The sequence below is a fragment of the Vanellus vanellus genome (assembly GCF_965231255.1).
Source record: "Vanellus vanellus genome assembly, chromosome: 4".
In the NCBI taxonomy this organism is placed as follows: domain Eukaryota; kingdom Metazoa; phylum Chordata; class Aves; order Charadriiformes; family Charadriidae; genus Vanellus; species Vanellus vanellus.
In genome coordinates this window covers 32,773,790-32,789,494 of record NC_138909.1, presented here as the reverse complement: position 1 = coordinate 32,789,494, position 15,705 = coordinate 32,773,790, and the positions used below count along the sequence as shown (strand labels likewise).

The 15,705-nt window shown below is 38.1% G+C and overlaps 1 protein-coding gene across 2 annotated transcripts in view; it reads left to right on the top strand.

The window, feature by feature from the left end:
* The window catches only part of GRID2 (glutamate ionotropic receptor delta type subunit 2), a gene marked incomplete at both ends in the record, with an annotated part of 746,220 nt that overhangs the window by 501,261 nt on the left and 229,254 nt on the right, over positions 1–15,705 (top strand). For both annotated transcript variants that reach the window (XM_082482247.1, XM_082482246.1), the window contains 2 exons: positions 5,570–5,743; positions 10,827–10,988. In XM_082482247.1, coding sequence (XP_082338373.1) covers positions 5,570–5,743; positions 10,827–10,988 — 336 coding nt within the window. The remainder of the gene's footprint in view (positions 1–5,569; positions 5,744–10,826; positions 10,989–15,705) is intronic.

Sequence of the window (15,705 nt, the reverse complement as noted above, 5' to 3'; positions counted from 1 at the left end):
TGTTATTTTAATTACTTGCCTTAAATGCTATAATGCCTGGAAAGAGTTCCTTAATTTTTATTGTCCCATTAGTTGCTATTTTATGCAACATAGCAAATTTGCTCGAAGACTGTGTCTCATAATAGAAATGCACGTGTGGGAGGAGGGGGGGTTGTTCCCATAAAATGAAAGGATTCATAACTTGCTAAAGCATAATACATCGTATTAGTCCTTTGCAAATAACACAAATCTCATCTGATCAGTGCAGTCAGCTGAGGAAACGCTCTCCAAATAAATGTTCCTATTTCTTCAGGGCCTTAAAGCAGATGCTACAATTCTTTATTTAAAATTTGCGGGAGTCATAGATTTGAAGGTAGTCATGATAAAATATGCCTTAAGAAAATGTAAGAATGGATTTTTCTCTCTCTCCCTCCATCTGTCTGTCTCTCCTTGCTTCTTTTCCTCTGCACAATAGTAAATATAAGCTGAAAAAGCCCAGGATAATAAAATTATATTTGTTTTATTACTCTTAAATCACAAGTGCGTAGTAAGCTTAGATTTTATTTAGTGGAACTGAAAAGGGGGCATTTGTATGATTTTCATAACTTTTCTTTCTTTTGCTCTTTTTAAATGAAAGAAATGTCCTTTCTTATTTTAAATCCATGTCTCTCAAGCATTTTACTATGTTAAAATATTCACTGTCATCTTACTATGCCCAAGGCTTCCATCAGTTCTCTATTACTATTGTTCACGCAAGGACAACCCAAAACAGTTTCCACTGCCTACTGTTACCATACAGGAGTTGAAAACATTAATGGTACAGTACTAAGGACTGGTTGGATTTCCTCTGCAATAATGCGCACAATTATGACCAGCTCTGGTAAAATTAAAATAGAACGAGTGCACGGAAAAGCTGATTTGTGTGAGAAGAGACTGAAAAGGTTGGCTTGATTAGCCGACGAAAACAAAGACTGAAAGAGGATATGCTCTCTGTTTATAAACACATACAGAGCATGAATAAATGCAGCGTTGTCAAGGGCTAAAGGACAAGGTTGGCACAAGAACAAATGAGTTCCAATTGCCCATGAATAAATTGAGGGCAAAAGTTAGTAGAAGGTTTCAATTACCAGAGATGTCAGAGTCTGGAAAAACTCCTTTGAGGAGAGAAGGTAAAAAAAAAAACCCAAACTCTTTTAAAGAACAGTTTATGGAAAAAGGTCCGACAGGTTTGACCATCATAGCACAAGAGAGGACTGGGGGAGACCCCCAAGGTTGTATTCAAAGGCTACTTTCAGATGAACGCATGATTTTCCTAGGAGAGGGCTGGTCCTTGGCTGATGCAGCTTGTCCCATTGTGTTTCAACCCAATGCACTCTGTTGTGAATAAAAGGGTAGAGCATGACTACGTTTTTAAACCTGACTAGCAAGAGCAGGTCTTAAAACCACAGCTTAGTTCCAGGAGCTCACATAATTCTACATTTTAATATGTATAATTGATTAATAGTAGCAGTAGAGGTTCATTTGAACCCTTACATTTTCCAATGGGGGACAGCAAGTCAGGTGTGAAAGGCTACCTTCTTTGGTACAGGTTGGGGATCAAGCTGACAGCTCTTTTTTTCAGATATGTGTGAGCCAGTGGACAGGCTGACTTAGCCCTGCTTTCTCAAAACTCTTGGATTTTTTTTCTCTGTGAAAGCTAAAAATTGATTTCTCCTTGTCCTATCAGTTTTTTGTCTTTTTCATCCTCCTCCCCAGAACCTAAGAAAACTAAGGGAGAGATAACGGAGCAAATGATTATGCAGTGCAAGATCTCCCTTTACTTGTCTTAGAGCTTCATCTAGCTATGCCTTCTCCTCAACCACTCCTCTGTGGAAAGTGCTGAGAAATTCAGGAAGGGCATAGCACAAGTATTCTGTGGCACGGGCAGCGGCAGCCCAGGGGCTTCAAGGGGTTGTGCAGTGGCCATCCTTTCCCACTCTGTCCCCTGCTCACTGCTGCTGGCTTTTGGAGGAGGAAGAAACACTCTCCCTCTTGAGTGTTGTGAAGGATGTGATGAGGACATGGCATGCACTGGAAAAATAGGGCATGTCCAGTATGTGATAAATACTGGAATCATCTTCTTGGCCCAAAGTTAAGATGTCTTCATAAGAAAAGGTATTGCTGCCTTTGATCCTTATTGCAGGAACATGGGAATAAATTCTTTCCCTCCGTATTTCTCACTACTGGTGCAGTTGTTCTGTGGTGAATAGTAAGTCGCTGCCTGGGTTGCTTATCTTAAAATAATGAGACAAAGCTGAACGGCAGTCTATATTAGGTGTCCAGTATATAGTCTTGCCTCCCACTGGAGTCTCTGCCTGATACGTTGAGGTGATCCTCTTCAGTTCCTTTTTCCTAATTCATCTGTAAAGAACTATTCATTTCAAATAGCATTTCTTTCCTTATTTATTTGCCTACTTAGATGAAATGTATGTCTAATTTTATCCATGTTTCATTTGAAATAGGACAATCTCCCCTTTTTTCCCAAGTTCAGACCAACAAAAGAAAGTTTTGGAACTATATATTGAACTTCTGATTTAAAAAAAAAAACAAAAACCAAACCCCCACATAACCTAGCCTAAATTTATACAGGTGCCAACTCAGTTCAACTTGGCCAACTTTGTAATTTTTTTTGACATTTGGTGCTTGTATAACAGATCATCTGCCATCCTTATATCATTATACTGTATCCTCCTTTGAAGTGCAAATGAAAATTGTTTCCTCTCATACAATAGTTGCTTTATATAGTTTTCTTAAGTCAGATCCAAAATTCAAGAATGAGAGATGATATTGGAGAGTCATTATATAAAAGGCTCGTCACTCAGTCAATGCCAAGTATTAAAAAAAATGACAAAGAACTATATAGCAAATGACTACAGTTGAATTTGGGGTTTCATGGCGTTGCTTTGTTGTTAACTTAAAATCTGAATTTATGATATGATCAGTGGAATACACAGCATTTAAAATAGCTGTCATTAATCTCTTGATGTGTATACCTCCTTGGCAACCATACAAAAATTTCTTTGGTGTTTGGATTCTGTTATTAGTTCCCAGGTGATGTATAAAAATATGAGGTAGTAACCTAAGGGTTCAAATGAGAACACTCTAATTAAAATGCCCCAAAAAATGCTGAATACAGAAAAAATAAATACTCTATTGAGGCAGAAAAGAAATGTTTGAGCAGCTGAAAGTCAAAATCTCTTTTAAAGTATTATTTAGCACTATAGTGTGGCCATACAGGTATCAGTTTTTACACTATTAGAACAAGCTTTTAATAGTCCTGCTTGTTACAGTTTGGGCATAGTGTATAATGAAACTGGGCAAACTTTTTATAAATCCTCTGAGGAAGGATATAGTTTAAAATCAAGATAAGTTTCTTGAGCTCTCCTTTCCAATTACATTGGAAGTATTATAAAAAAAAATGCATTTTGCTAAAACAGCATTTTATTTTATTTTTTACCTTGCAGCTAGTGAAATGACACAGACTAAATGAAAAGACGGCATCTTAAGCTGAGAGAAACCATTATCTATGGTACATTAAGGATTAATCGACCAGAAATGCAAGATATTATACTGGACGCAGCTGATGCTGTGTGTTATTCTTGTTTGCAGAAAAATCTATATTTCATAAAGAACATTAATAACAGATGAATTCAAAAAATATGACAATCTGTGAAGAAGAATAAAATACTTTTACTGTAGTCAAGAGAGTAGAAGTTAAAATTTACATGTCATGTATTTTTCTTCCAAGCTTTGAAGGAAATAAGCAAAGGCCAGTATGTCCAGACAAGTTGCTTCAAAATTATTAAAGGATGTTAACTGAAGCTCCAAAAAAAAAAAAAAAAAAAACAAAAAAAAACCAACCCAACAAAACCAAAATAACTGGAATAGTTGTCTTAACATTTAAAGAACTGTTTTTTCAAAAAGCTTGGCTTCCTTTTTGTAAGAAAGATTCTGTAATTTGAGTTCAAGTCTGTCTCCTGGTGTCTCCTTCCTCAATTCTTGATTATGGGTATAGATCATAGAATCATGGAGTGGTTTAGGTTGGAAAGGACCTTGAAGATCGAGTTCCAACCCCCCTGCCATCGGCAGGGACACCTCCCACTAGACCAGGTTGCTCAAAGCCCCATCCAGCCTGGCCTTGAACACCTCCAGGGATGGGGCCTCAACAACTTCTCTGGGCAACCTGTTCCAGTGCCTTACCACCCTCAAAGTGAAAAACTTTTTCCTAATGTTCAATCTGAAGCTAGAGGCAAAAAAAGATGATGGTGTTTAGTTACAGGTATACCAGTGCAGATGTGCTGTATCCTTTAAAAAATTTAAAGCTATAAATACACAAATGAGAATCAGAAATTTTCAATAGACTGTGGCTGTATGCAAGGGTATGTCAAATGCTAATAGGAGCTCCTCAAGCACCACCACCCTCCAGTAGGGGGGGTAGCCACAGATTTAAATTACATCTAGAAATTTTGGGACATCAGGCTCTGTAATTAAGGCAGATTATAAACAAACAGTTCAGCATGATGAAAAATAGATTCTAATTAAAAAGACTGAGCAATTTTGTAGATTATTTCACCTGCTTTACAGAAAAATACAGAATTGCCTTGAAAGCTACCAACTGACCCTGTTTGAGTTGTGAGAAAAAGCCCACGTTTAACTAAAGTTCAAGTTCTCATGTGAAGGTTGGAGGTAGTTGCTGTTGCCTGTGAGCCCACGTTCTTCTCGTTTCATGTTCCCTGAGGGCCTCATCATTCAGCGGTGTAAAACACCATGCTTCCAAACTGCAGGAATTTATACTATGTAAAGAACTGGTTTTTTTCTGGTTTCCCTAACCTGCCTTAATGTTTTAAGCTTACTATTTCACATATTGATGTATTTACTTAGTTATTTTTCTCTTTAAAGTGTGTGTCTGTAGAGCTGAGTGTTCAGCTGTAAGCCTTAATAGGTACCCTACGGAGTAAAAAGTTGGTTTTAAATTAAGTCTTGCTATAAACTAGCACATACACACCTAGAATGCTCTGATGCATTTTCTTTGCCCTTTTGGTAAATGATGTTTGCTGACTTGCACGTTGTTTATAGGTTCTTGATATTCTGTTTCCAGGAAACGAACACTTAAGGCCCGAATAATTATCTGTACCTTCACAGCTCCTAAGTAATGCTACACTTAGAAATACATCATGGTATGACTTCCTACTGATTTATACATTATCTGCCGAGGATGCTGTGAAGCACTTTTACTTAAAAGGTCAAAGGTAAAAGGGAGAGGGAGAGAAAACCTAAAATGGAACAACTAAGCCCAATTACATCTACAAAGATTCAGAGAGGTTTGGGCACAGTGCGTCTTAAACTTTTGCAATTATTGTAAGGGTGGTATGTCAGTTGTTTTAATGAGCATGCATACATTCTTTTTGAGGCTATGGCAAAACTCGACAATAGTCGTGTAGCAATCGCACACCTCTTGGTCCTCTCAGTTTATTTTTTTGTTTATAAGCTGATGGTAAGATTTCTGTATTTTAACTTTTATGCATATTTTCTCCCTTGCCTTATCTTCCAGGAAATAAATGATGCAGATGTGCAGGAGCTGGTGAGAAGGTCAATTGGAAGGTTAACAATTATTCGACAGACATTTCCAGTCCCCCAAAATATAAGTCAGCGCTGTTTCCGTGGCAACCACAGAATATCTTCATCACTGTGCGATCCGAAGGACCCTTTCTCCCAAAGCATGGAGGTAGTTCATATACCCGTCTATTCCCACCTCAGAACTGTCTTTCTAGATAAGTTCAAACTTTTTCCCCAGGGGCTTAGTGTAATTTAATATTTTTAATATTTTTCAATTCCTCTCCGACACGTTGTTTAATGGCTCATGGCATAACAGGAAAATATTCGGGTGGGGGGTGTGAGTGTGACTGATGAACAACTCACTCCACAACAATTGAGAAAAAAGTCCAAAAAATCCACCTGATCTCCAGGTAGCGGGGTAGTTGTTCTGTTGCCCTGCTAAATTTTATTTTTTATCATCTCACCGAAAAGAATTTCCTCCCCGTAGCCAATGTCTCCTGAGTTGACGTGCTTCTCTAAGCTTCAAATACGTTGTGAATAAGAAAGCCTTCCTGAGGACCACTCATGTCATCTGTTTCAAGTGTCTTGGTGTATGCACCTAAATCTACCCCCATGTTCCAATGAGGCCTTATTTTCAGGGTGGTTAATTACAAATCCAAATTAAACTATAAGAGCCTTCCTACCGCATGATATCAGCGACGGGATCATGTCATGGTCACTGTCCTTCTGACTTCACGTAGTTTTTCCAAGAGCAAGTCCTCTATCTCTCTCATATCTCTGGTTAGGCTTAATCATGACAAAGCTAAGGCAAATCAGGAGTGTGAAATTGGTTTAAGCTGTCAATTTTACTTTTGAGTTTTTTGGCCTGGTCATTTATGAAGTTGTGGAAAGATGACTGCATTGGCAGTGGTGCAGGAGGAGCATATCTGACTTAGCAGCAAAGAGCACTTGTCTTGTGATGCTGAAGGAAGGGAGTGAGAGAAATAGGGAGGTGTTGAAGAGTGTCCTTGCTTAAAATGAAAATATGTAAGGGGAAAAGAAGTGTGGCTGGTCTTGCCACTCTTTCCTGTTTCAGGTTAGCTGTAAGAGCCTTTACCTCACTAATTGTTCACAAAGCATCCAGTAAGCAACTATTGATGATGTGAAAAACTTTGGCCATAGCATGCTGCACAGTGATCCCATTAGAGTTCTTTAAATAAGCAGGGCTGTGTAAGGCCAAGAGATGCATAAGATATCTCTAGAGGCTCTTTAGGAACTGTGAAAATTCTTTAGGTTGTGCCATTCTGTTATGGCAGCGTGATCCTAGGGGGAACTTTGGTAGCCTATGGATAATGCATAAAAACTGAGGGTGTGATTACATGCAGCCACTAGAGATTGCGCAGAGCAGTTTTCATGAGCAAATTTACTAACTACAGCAGGGCAGAAAACAGGAATCATGTATTGATGGGAGGCTTCACATTTTGATGTATTTTTCTCTTCAACTTGTCTTGCATTGCATTTTCACTTCAACAGTGAACTTACTCTAGGAAAGAAATTCCTAGAAATCAAAGTTTATTCTCTACAAATTGGCAAATTCCATTTAAAGTGTTAGATTGGACCTTATACCTTAACCTGTGCTTCTTGATCAGCCTATAGCTCGGAGAGCGGTAATATTCCTATTGCAAGCTTTCATAACATTTTGGTTCAAACGAATGATGGAAGCTTGACTGGTTTAACTGTTCTGCGCGGGTTTGTTGCTTTTTTCATGCCTTCCCTGAGATGGCTGCACTTCACTAGTAGCTGAGTGAGACAACACTAAAAAAATGAAAGGAAGAAAAACTCTGACACGGTTTCCCCTGTGTCTTCATATGATGCACAGACCTTTGAGTAGCTGTGAGGTTTGTTGGCTGTTTCTTTGTTCTCCCCAACAATATTATAAATTAACTTCTATTCCAGTGGGGACTTGGAACAGTTTATAAATTGAAATTTCTAATGCTTTTTTTTTTTAATGCCATTGAAGTGTGACTAATCAGAAATATTCTCTGGAAATTATAAGGGTGGATTTCTTGATTTATTTTTTCTGAATTACTCCCTCTAAAGTCTGTGTGAGTAATTAATATCTTTTTCAACATCTTTATTACAGCGATGACAAATATTTTGGTGAAGATGTTTCATTATGTCTCTGGGATTGTCCTGGTTGAAACAACAGCTTCTATAACTTTGTGTCATTTTGGAGGCAGGAAGTTAAAAACTGGATTCACAGAAGTATTTAGTTTCGTAACCCTTTTGTCGAAAAACTGTGCGATAGTCTAGGTATACATTAAAAAAAAAAAAGACTGTTAATCCAGATTAATCACTCATGCTTAATCTGATTGCTAAATACCTTTCTTCTGCTTTCAGGAACAAACAATCACATCTGAATTTCGAATTGCATAAATAGGAGGTTATGCAGTTAGATACTGTTTGTTAATGCAGGTGTCCAGCCATTAGTCTAAGAGACTTGGAATAAATAAAGGATCAGTAATGGATACCAAGCAATGCGTTAAATGTCCCAGTAAATTTACATGGGAAATGAATAAAAGTGTAAAGTGACTTTAAATTACAGCCCCACTCAGTGCATTGGGACAGTTACTAATTAAGCATACTTGTGGTAGTGACCAGGGAAGGGTGATTTTGAGAAGCAGAAATTAATCATAGTGTCTTTATCATTGCGTTATCAGTGATTGATTACTGTAAATGTTAAACTGAACTATTAGGGAAGGAATAACAATGCTTAATAATTGCTGAACTCCTGAGCCCTGTTAATACTTGATGAAGGCCCAGCTATATTACTCTTAGATTAGTGAGTGCGTCCTTCCTCATGAACTGTGACAATAGCCTTCTATTCCCATGATGATGTTCAGTTACGGAAGCTACCTTGAAAGCAATGTCACTTTGTTGGGAAATGATGACTTGGCATCTGTAGCCCTTCATGTACCAATTTAGTCTCATTAGTGACCTTATTGTCTCTGCTCTCTAGAGGTGTGTTGTTTTGTGAGAAGGCTTGTGTAAAATAAACCTGCCTCACAGCATAGTAATTATTCCTTCTCTCCTCCCCAAACAAATGTCCCTGTGGTGCCGACTTCTTTGGGGAAATACGGCTTTAGCTGAAATGCTTTGAATTCTTTGTAGGTTTACAATACACAGAGAAATCATCCAAGGTATTTTAAAAGTGCTTGATTAATCTGAACCCGGGTCCTCAATCCATGCTTTTAATCCTGCCATGCACAGTGATGCCTGGCCTGTGCATCTGCAGAAAGTAAATTAGTTCCTGGGTGAATACTGAAATGGAAATATTCATAGCCACTGGAGTCACAGAAGAAGCTCGAGTAAGAATAAAGAATTGTCTTCCAAAAAGAGGGACTGAAGGATCATTGTCATTTAAAGAGAAAGGGAAATAAAGTTCAGAAGTTCTGTGCATTTGTGGTACTAACAGCGTAGAGTTGTAAAGGCAATAGAGGCTCCCGGGAGTTTATCGGGGGGAAAGCAGCAGACCATTAGATCTCCTTCAATAAAATGTGGAAGGCAAAATGCCCCAGGACATTCCGGCAAGGTAAGGAGAAAGACGACCTCTTTCTTGGATGCGCGGCAGGGAAGGAACCTGTCACAAAACCTTCCTGTCAAAACTGTATAGAGCAGATTGCAGATGACACAGGCAAAGCCAGCATTAAGGAAATAAAAACATAAAAAATAGCTTGTATGGAAAGGAGTAATTAGGCAGGAAGATACCATTCTTTTTTTCTTTTTTCATTTTTCTTTTTTTTAAGGTGATGCGTAGATTTGCCAATCAGTGTCTCAGATCTTCAGCATTATTGTGCTTCCTTCACATATATCGCCTCCCAATAGCTGCAGGATTTTCCAGTTTTTGTGTATTTTTAAGAGGAAGAATAGGCGCATTCTCCACAAAGTTGACATATTTTCCTATTGTAAACTTCCTTCTTCTTTTAAGGTTGTGAGCAGACCATTCGTATGAAGAAATCCTTACACAGAGCAGTCAACATATTCCACAAATCTGGGAAATGTCTTTTGGCTTGTCTGTGACTGATGGAGAAAAAAAACCAACAACCTTGCCTCAGTTAGCAGATTGCTGCTGGCTAATTTGTTTTCAGGCTCTAGGGATGCTCTATAGTCCCCTTAGTAGTGCAGCTGAGGAAACTGAGTTTCTCTCAATAACTTCAGGCCCAATGGCTTCAAATGACCAACAGGTTCTCTAAAAATAATATTCCCAAAGGTCCTTCGTATTTCTGAACATCGTTTCACTTCCCGAGAACCTCTGTTCAGGAAAGCTGAGGTTTCTCTTTATGATACTAATAGTAACTTAAATGTTCCTGCTATTTGAGGACAGAAATGACTGAAATACAGCTATATTGTAAATTACTTGTTTCAGAAGTGTTTATGAATTCTGAGCTTCTGGGGTTTTTATGTTGAATTGTATCTTTCACATCTGACTTTGTACTGTGTGCATTTAAAAGTACATATATAGAAATAGTACATGAGTAAGTGGAACTGGCACACAAGTCATTTCTCTTCTTGCGTTCAACTGTTCTCTCTTTGATGCCAAACCTGAACGTTCCTCACACTGTATGTGCGTAGCTATGCTCACGGTGAAGCATATACACATTTACTCAGGAAGAGTTTCGTCCTGCAAGGAATCAACAGCCATTGCCAAATACTCAGACAGGAAACACTATAAATTGCATAATCGACATGCAACTGCACACTGAGATTTCATTCAGTCATATTTCATTCCAGCAATTGCTTCGATCAGAATTGACTGCAAAAATCAGGGACAAAACCCATGATGAAACAATTTATTTTAGATTTTCAGAGTTTCTGTTTTTTAAAAGAGCAAAACAATCTTGAAGAGAATTTGACAGTGCCCGAATGTCTGGTGACTGAGAAATTGAAAGTTGTAGACAACTGGTTAAAAATAAAAGAAAATCTGTTTGCGTTCACGAGTGGGGCTGTAAATCCTGCAAGCAGAGCTGTGCCAGTGATTGGGCTGCCTGTACTTCACATGTCTGTAGTTTGTTGCTAGCAATCACTTGCAGAGTGACAGCCCCTAGTGCAGTTTTTACCGGAGCCAAAGATATGACTTTTTGACCCTTAAAGTTTCTTCTTAATACCAAATTACCAGAGGATTACGCGTGAGGCAAACCAAATGACAAATTCCGCCTGCTGGCAGGTGACCGCAAATAATAATGCTAACACTCCCCTTTTTTGTGTCTTTACAGATTTCAAACCTGTATATATACGACACTGTCCTTCTGTTGGCGAACGCCTTTCATAAGAAGCTGGAGGACAGGAAGTGGCACAGCATGGCCAGCCTCACCTGCATCAGGAAGAACTCCAAACCCTGGCAAGGAGGACGATCCATGTTGGAAACCATTAAGAAGGTACCTTTTCCCTGTCTTTCCTTGTCTTTGATTTCTAAAATACTTACATCGGGCAGTATTTCTTTGAGGTGCGTACTATTCTTGCCTGTACCGGCACTGTCTTTGCAAAGTAATAGTTTTGATGTATTTCAAGTTTCTGAATGAAAACAGTCTTTAATTGGTTTTGGTTTTTTTCTGTGTCATAGTGAGCATATTTAAAATTAAGTCCATGAGTTTGTTTACCCAAACTACCAAACTAGTAGAATTTTCGAGTACAAATAATGTCCTATTGAAAAGTGTCACAGGTTAGGAGGTAAAGCAGATAAATTTACTCTTTTATTTTTAAAAGAAAAAAAAAAATGGTTATAGAATTACACTTGGGTAATGTTCTGTTGACCTTAATATAGTGAAATAATAAAAATGAGGGTGAGGAAGACCCTAACTCCCATCTAGTCTATATCCTGCCATTGCAGAACTTTTCCCCATAACAATCTCTATTGTGCTTTAGTTAATGTTAAGGTCTCGCTACTTTCCTGTGATTATTATTTCATACCTTAATTATGCTCACGCCCAAGATGCTTTTCCTGTGTTCTTCAGTCTTTAAAGACAATTTTTCTTAGTTATTCCCTTTCTTCATGATGTTGACAATCTCCGCTTACTTAGAGACAATTGTCACAGCCTTCCGGGTCAGTATTTAGTCAAAATATGCACAGGTTGGTAGTTTACCCTTCCCTGTAAGTTATTCCGTTTAGTCGTCTTATGTTGCTGATGTCGTTCATAAAACTGCCTTCTCATTTGTCTGCACGTACTTCCAGGTAATGTGTGCTTACATTATAAGTGCTGGCCATTCCTACACTGTAAATATAAAAAAAAAAAAAACAGGACAGTAAAAAAATAAAAAAATTTAAAAAGAGAGCTTTATTTACAGCTTTCATTAAAAGGGCATACAAAAATTTAAAATATCATTTTATTTTAAGAAGTTACTGTTCTGCATTAGGTCTTTAACTACACTAGAAATTATGATGATGCAAGCGAAATGTAAGGCTGCTTTGAAGACTGCTTATTTTTTCCCCAGTCCTGGGTCAATCTGCATTAGCTTCAAAAATAACAGTTCAAGGCTTTCTTTGGTGGCTGTCCCCAGTTTCCATTCTAATAGTTTGAAGTCATGAGACTGCAAGAATAATCCAGGACACATTTCTTATTTCAGGGGCAGGATATGGCTTTTAGGGACTCTAAACTATCTCTTAACCTATCGAAGCAATTACAAATTCACACTTGGCAGACCCGTGTATTTTAAGCTACATTTCAGGTTCTGGAACTTTTCTTTCTCAAATTGCATTTTGTATATACTATTGCACGCTTTTTCATTAATAAACTAAAAGCTGTTTCTACTTTCTCAAATCCAAATAGGATGCCTGAGCTGGAAAAGTCAAAATACCCCCTTCCACTTTAGGATTGGAAATTACTGAGCTGGAGTTTCAGGCAAAGCCCGGTAGCCCTACCAGCATCTCTAAATTTAGAAGTACTCCACCATGGAAAGGGCTGATGACTGTTTTGCATTATGATTATTTGCTTGCATGTGTTGTTTGCGGACGTCAGGCTGATCCTGTTCTCCTACATAAACATCCTTTATGCTGTTTCTTACCACCATCTAGTCTCTTTGCATCTCCAACAGAGTTTATTCCATTCTTTGCTGCATTGTCCTAGCTATCCAGTTTATCATCTTCCAATTCTCACCTCCTAAAATGATGTGATTAACAAACAAATTCCTTCTGTGACCTTTCACAGAAGAGCTGCACTGTGTTGAAGATCAGTTTATGTAGCTCTTAACCTGAAACACGAAGAGAAATGGCCAGGAGAAATATGAAAGCATTCAAAAAGGCAGGAGCAAGTGGAAATGCCAGGGTTGTGGTTAGTTTGCTAAAAAATGAATCAAAACCCAAGGAAATTCCCGACACGTGCAGCTAACCAGGCTTGAGTCCTGTTGCTTTTGGGTTTCTCTGCTATTTGAATGAGATGGCTTTGATAAGAAGCAATTTTATTGGTGTTAATTGAATAATCCAAATACTCCTTATACTGCATTGTGCTGACAGAGATTAATTTCTAGAAGTAACATGCTAAAATTGAAAGTCAAAATTTAATCAAAAATGAAATACAGAAATTTCCTCTGTGTGTGTATGTCTGCACCATTTCAATCCCTTGGCAGAGGAAAGCTAAAGATTGCAGCTGAGAGATGGAATTGTACAAGGAAGAGGAATTCTGCTTTAGTTTTTTAGTCTACTTTCCCTTTTGTTTCACTAAAGCACTTATGTAGAAGAACTTTAAGATCACAGCTGTGTACTTTTGAAATTAAAAAGTGGAAATTTATAAATGTTTGATGATGTACCAGAAAAAACATAAAATTAAAGTAATGAAAGGAAAGATAAAAACCACACCATCTCTCTTCTTGAGCATTCTTCCATTTTGCATCTTGTTTTTTTTTTTAAAATATCTTTTTTCTCCTGTTGTCTTGGAACATCCTCTAAACCCAAGTGGAATAAAAAGTTTTTCTCAAAAACATATCAATTTTCCTTAATTTTGAAAGAAAACAGGAAAAAGTTACCATGTGGTATTTAAATAGTTTCTGAATAAAAGGTTCTGCGTTTTCTTTTTGAAATCACCACTGTTTCAAAGATGTAGTGTATCATGGAGTATCATAAGATGATAATTCAGGGTGAAGATACATTCTGAGATTTCTTAAATGCTCCTGGAAAAAGAACTTCCATCCTCTGCACAACTTTAACTCTACCTTCATAATGACCTGTATCGCAGAGGTAGAATCGCCATCTTGTCCCAGATTATCCCTCACCTCAATGTAGTTTTCAGTGGGTGTCATGTTGTAGCCCAGTATGGTTGTGGTGGGGAAAAGAGTTAAGGAAGATATGCCTAATTCCAGCCTGCCTGCCTTAGAAAAGGACTAGTAACTGAAGTAGCTGCTGTCCGAGCAGCAGGAAAGCGGAGGTGATGTTGCCATCTACTGCTGCGTACAACTGAACTCTTGCTGCTAAAAAAGTGGGAAAAGCTAGTTATAGAGGAAACTTTTCTAGAAGAAAATCTATCTTCTAGGATCAGAGATCCAGAAACAGGAATATGTGGCAGTGTTTCAGCTGCAGAGAGAACCTCTCTTTGATTTCTGGAGGGGGAAATAAGAGGGGAAATCTCTAAGCTACACACTGAAGAAGGTAAGAGAAAGGGATGCTGATGTTCTAGCTGTAGCAGCACCTGTTAAAAATAGAACTCTGGTGATAGACAAACTAATTTCTTTTATGATTAGTGAGCTAATATTGAAGAGCAGGGAATGAGGGGGAAGTAGAGTTTCATATGTTTCTTGAAATGGTAAAATAGCTGTCTGAATCATTTCTTATTGTCATTTGTTACTTTTCACTGTTGAACATTTGATTCCTGCATCGCTATTTCTACAAACGACTCCAAAAGCTGTTTGTTTTTTTTTTTCTGGGTGAATTCAGCTGATTGGACAAGGCCTAAAAAAACATTTTAAGGCCGCTACAATTATTAAAGTGTAATATCTGTTTCTAACCATTCTGGAACTGAATAAATAGTTAAATTCATCAGGAAATACAATCCTTCTAATGAATTTGGCCAGCTCTAGCAATTAGTTCTAAATTCACTTCTGTAATAGGAACTACCCCTAAACACATGCTTACTTGTTTATTTCTCAGTAAAGCTATTTCACAGTGAAAGAAATAAGTATTACTAGAAAATAATTCTACTATTGGAAAAATTAATCTTCCCAAATAGTCCGAGAATAAATACAAGTAGGATTATATGGAGGATCAACTGAGGAAAATGACATCAGGTTGTTGCACATATCTTCTCTCATGCTTATGTGATCTCTTCCCAGTCACGTTTGTTTAGTTCACTGACAAACAGCAAATTTTTAGAGCTAGCAGCAACGTAGAGCCTAATCCTTTGTGGAAAATGAGCTGTACCTCGTGCTGTTTCATGAATCATGGGTGGAATTGTAAACTAGTTCTGGTCTCAGAAATGTCAGTGATGTTCAGTGGTGATGTGCGAGAAAGATGCCAAACTGTTTTCCAGGTAGTTGATTGGACTCTTTGCTAGCAGCTAAAAATGGCGTGTTGAGTTGAAAACTCAACAACGTTTTCAATAGCAGATTTTTTTTGAGAATAAAATGTGAAACTCTTACTTGATGCTTATAGCATTTTCTTCTGCCTGTAACCACAATTTTTTAGTAGTAGAATCGTATAATACCAGGTTGGAAGGGACCTCAAGAACCATCTGGTCCAACCTTTCTTGGCCAAAGCATGGTCTGGACAAGATAGCCCAGCACCCTAACCAGCTGAATCTTAAAAGCAGCCAATGATGGGGAATCCACCAGTTCCATGGGGAGATTATTCCAATGGCTGATTGTTCTCATTGTGAAAAAATTTCCCTGTTGTTTCCAATTGGAATCTCCCCAGGAGTAACTTGTATTCATCACCCCTTGTCTCTTCCATGTGACTCCTTGTAAAAAGGGAGTCGTCGTCGTCTTTGTAGCCACCCTTAAAATACTGGAACGTGGTGATAAGATCTCTCCTAAGCCTCATTTTCTCAAGGCTGAACAAACCCAGTTCTCTCAGCCTTTCCTCATGGGGCAGGCTTCCCAGTCCTTTGACCATCTTGGTGACCCTTTTCCTTAATTCCTTTTCCATAATTGCAAAATAGGTAGTATCGGAGC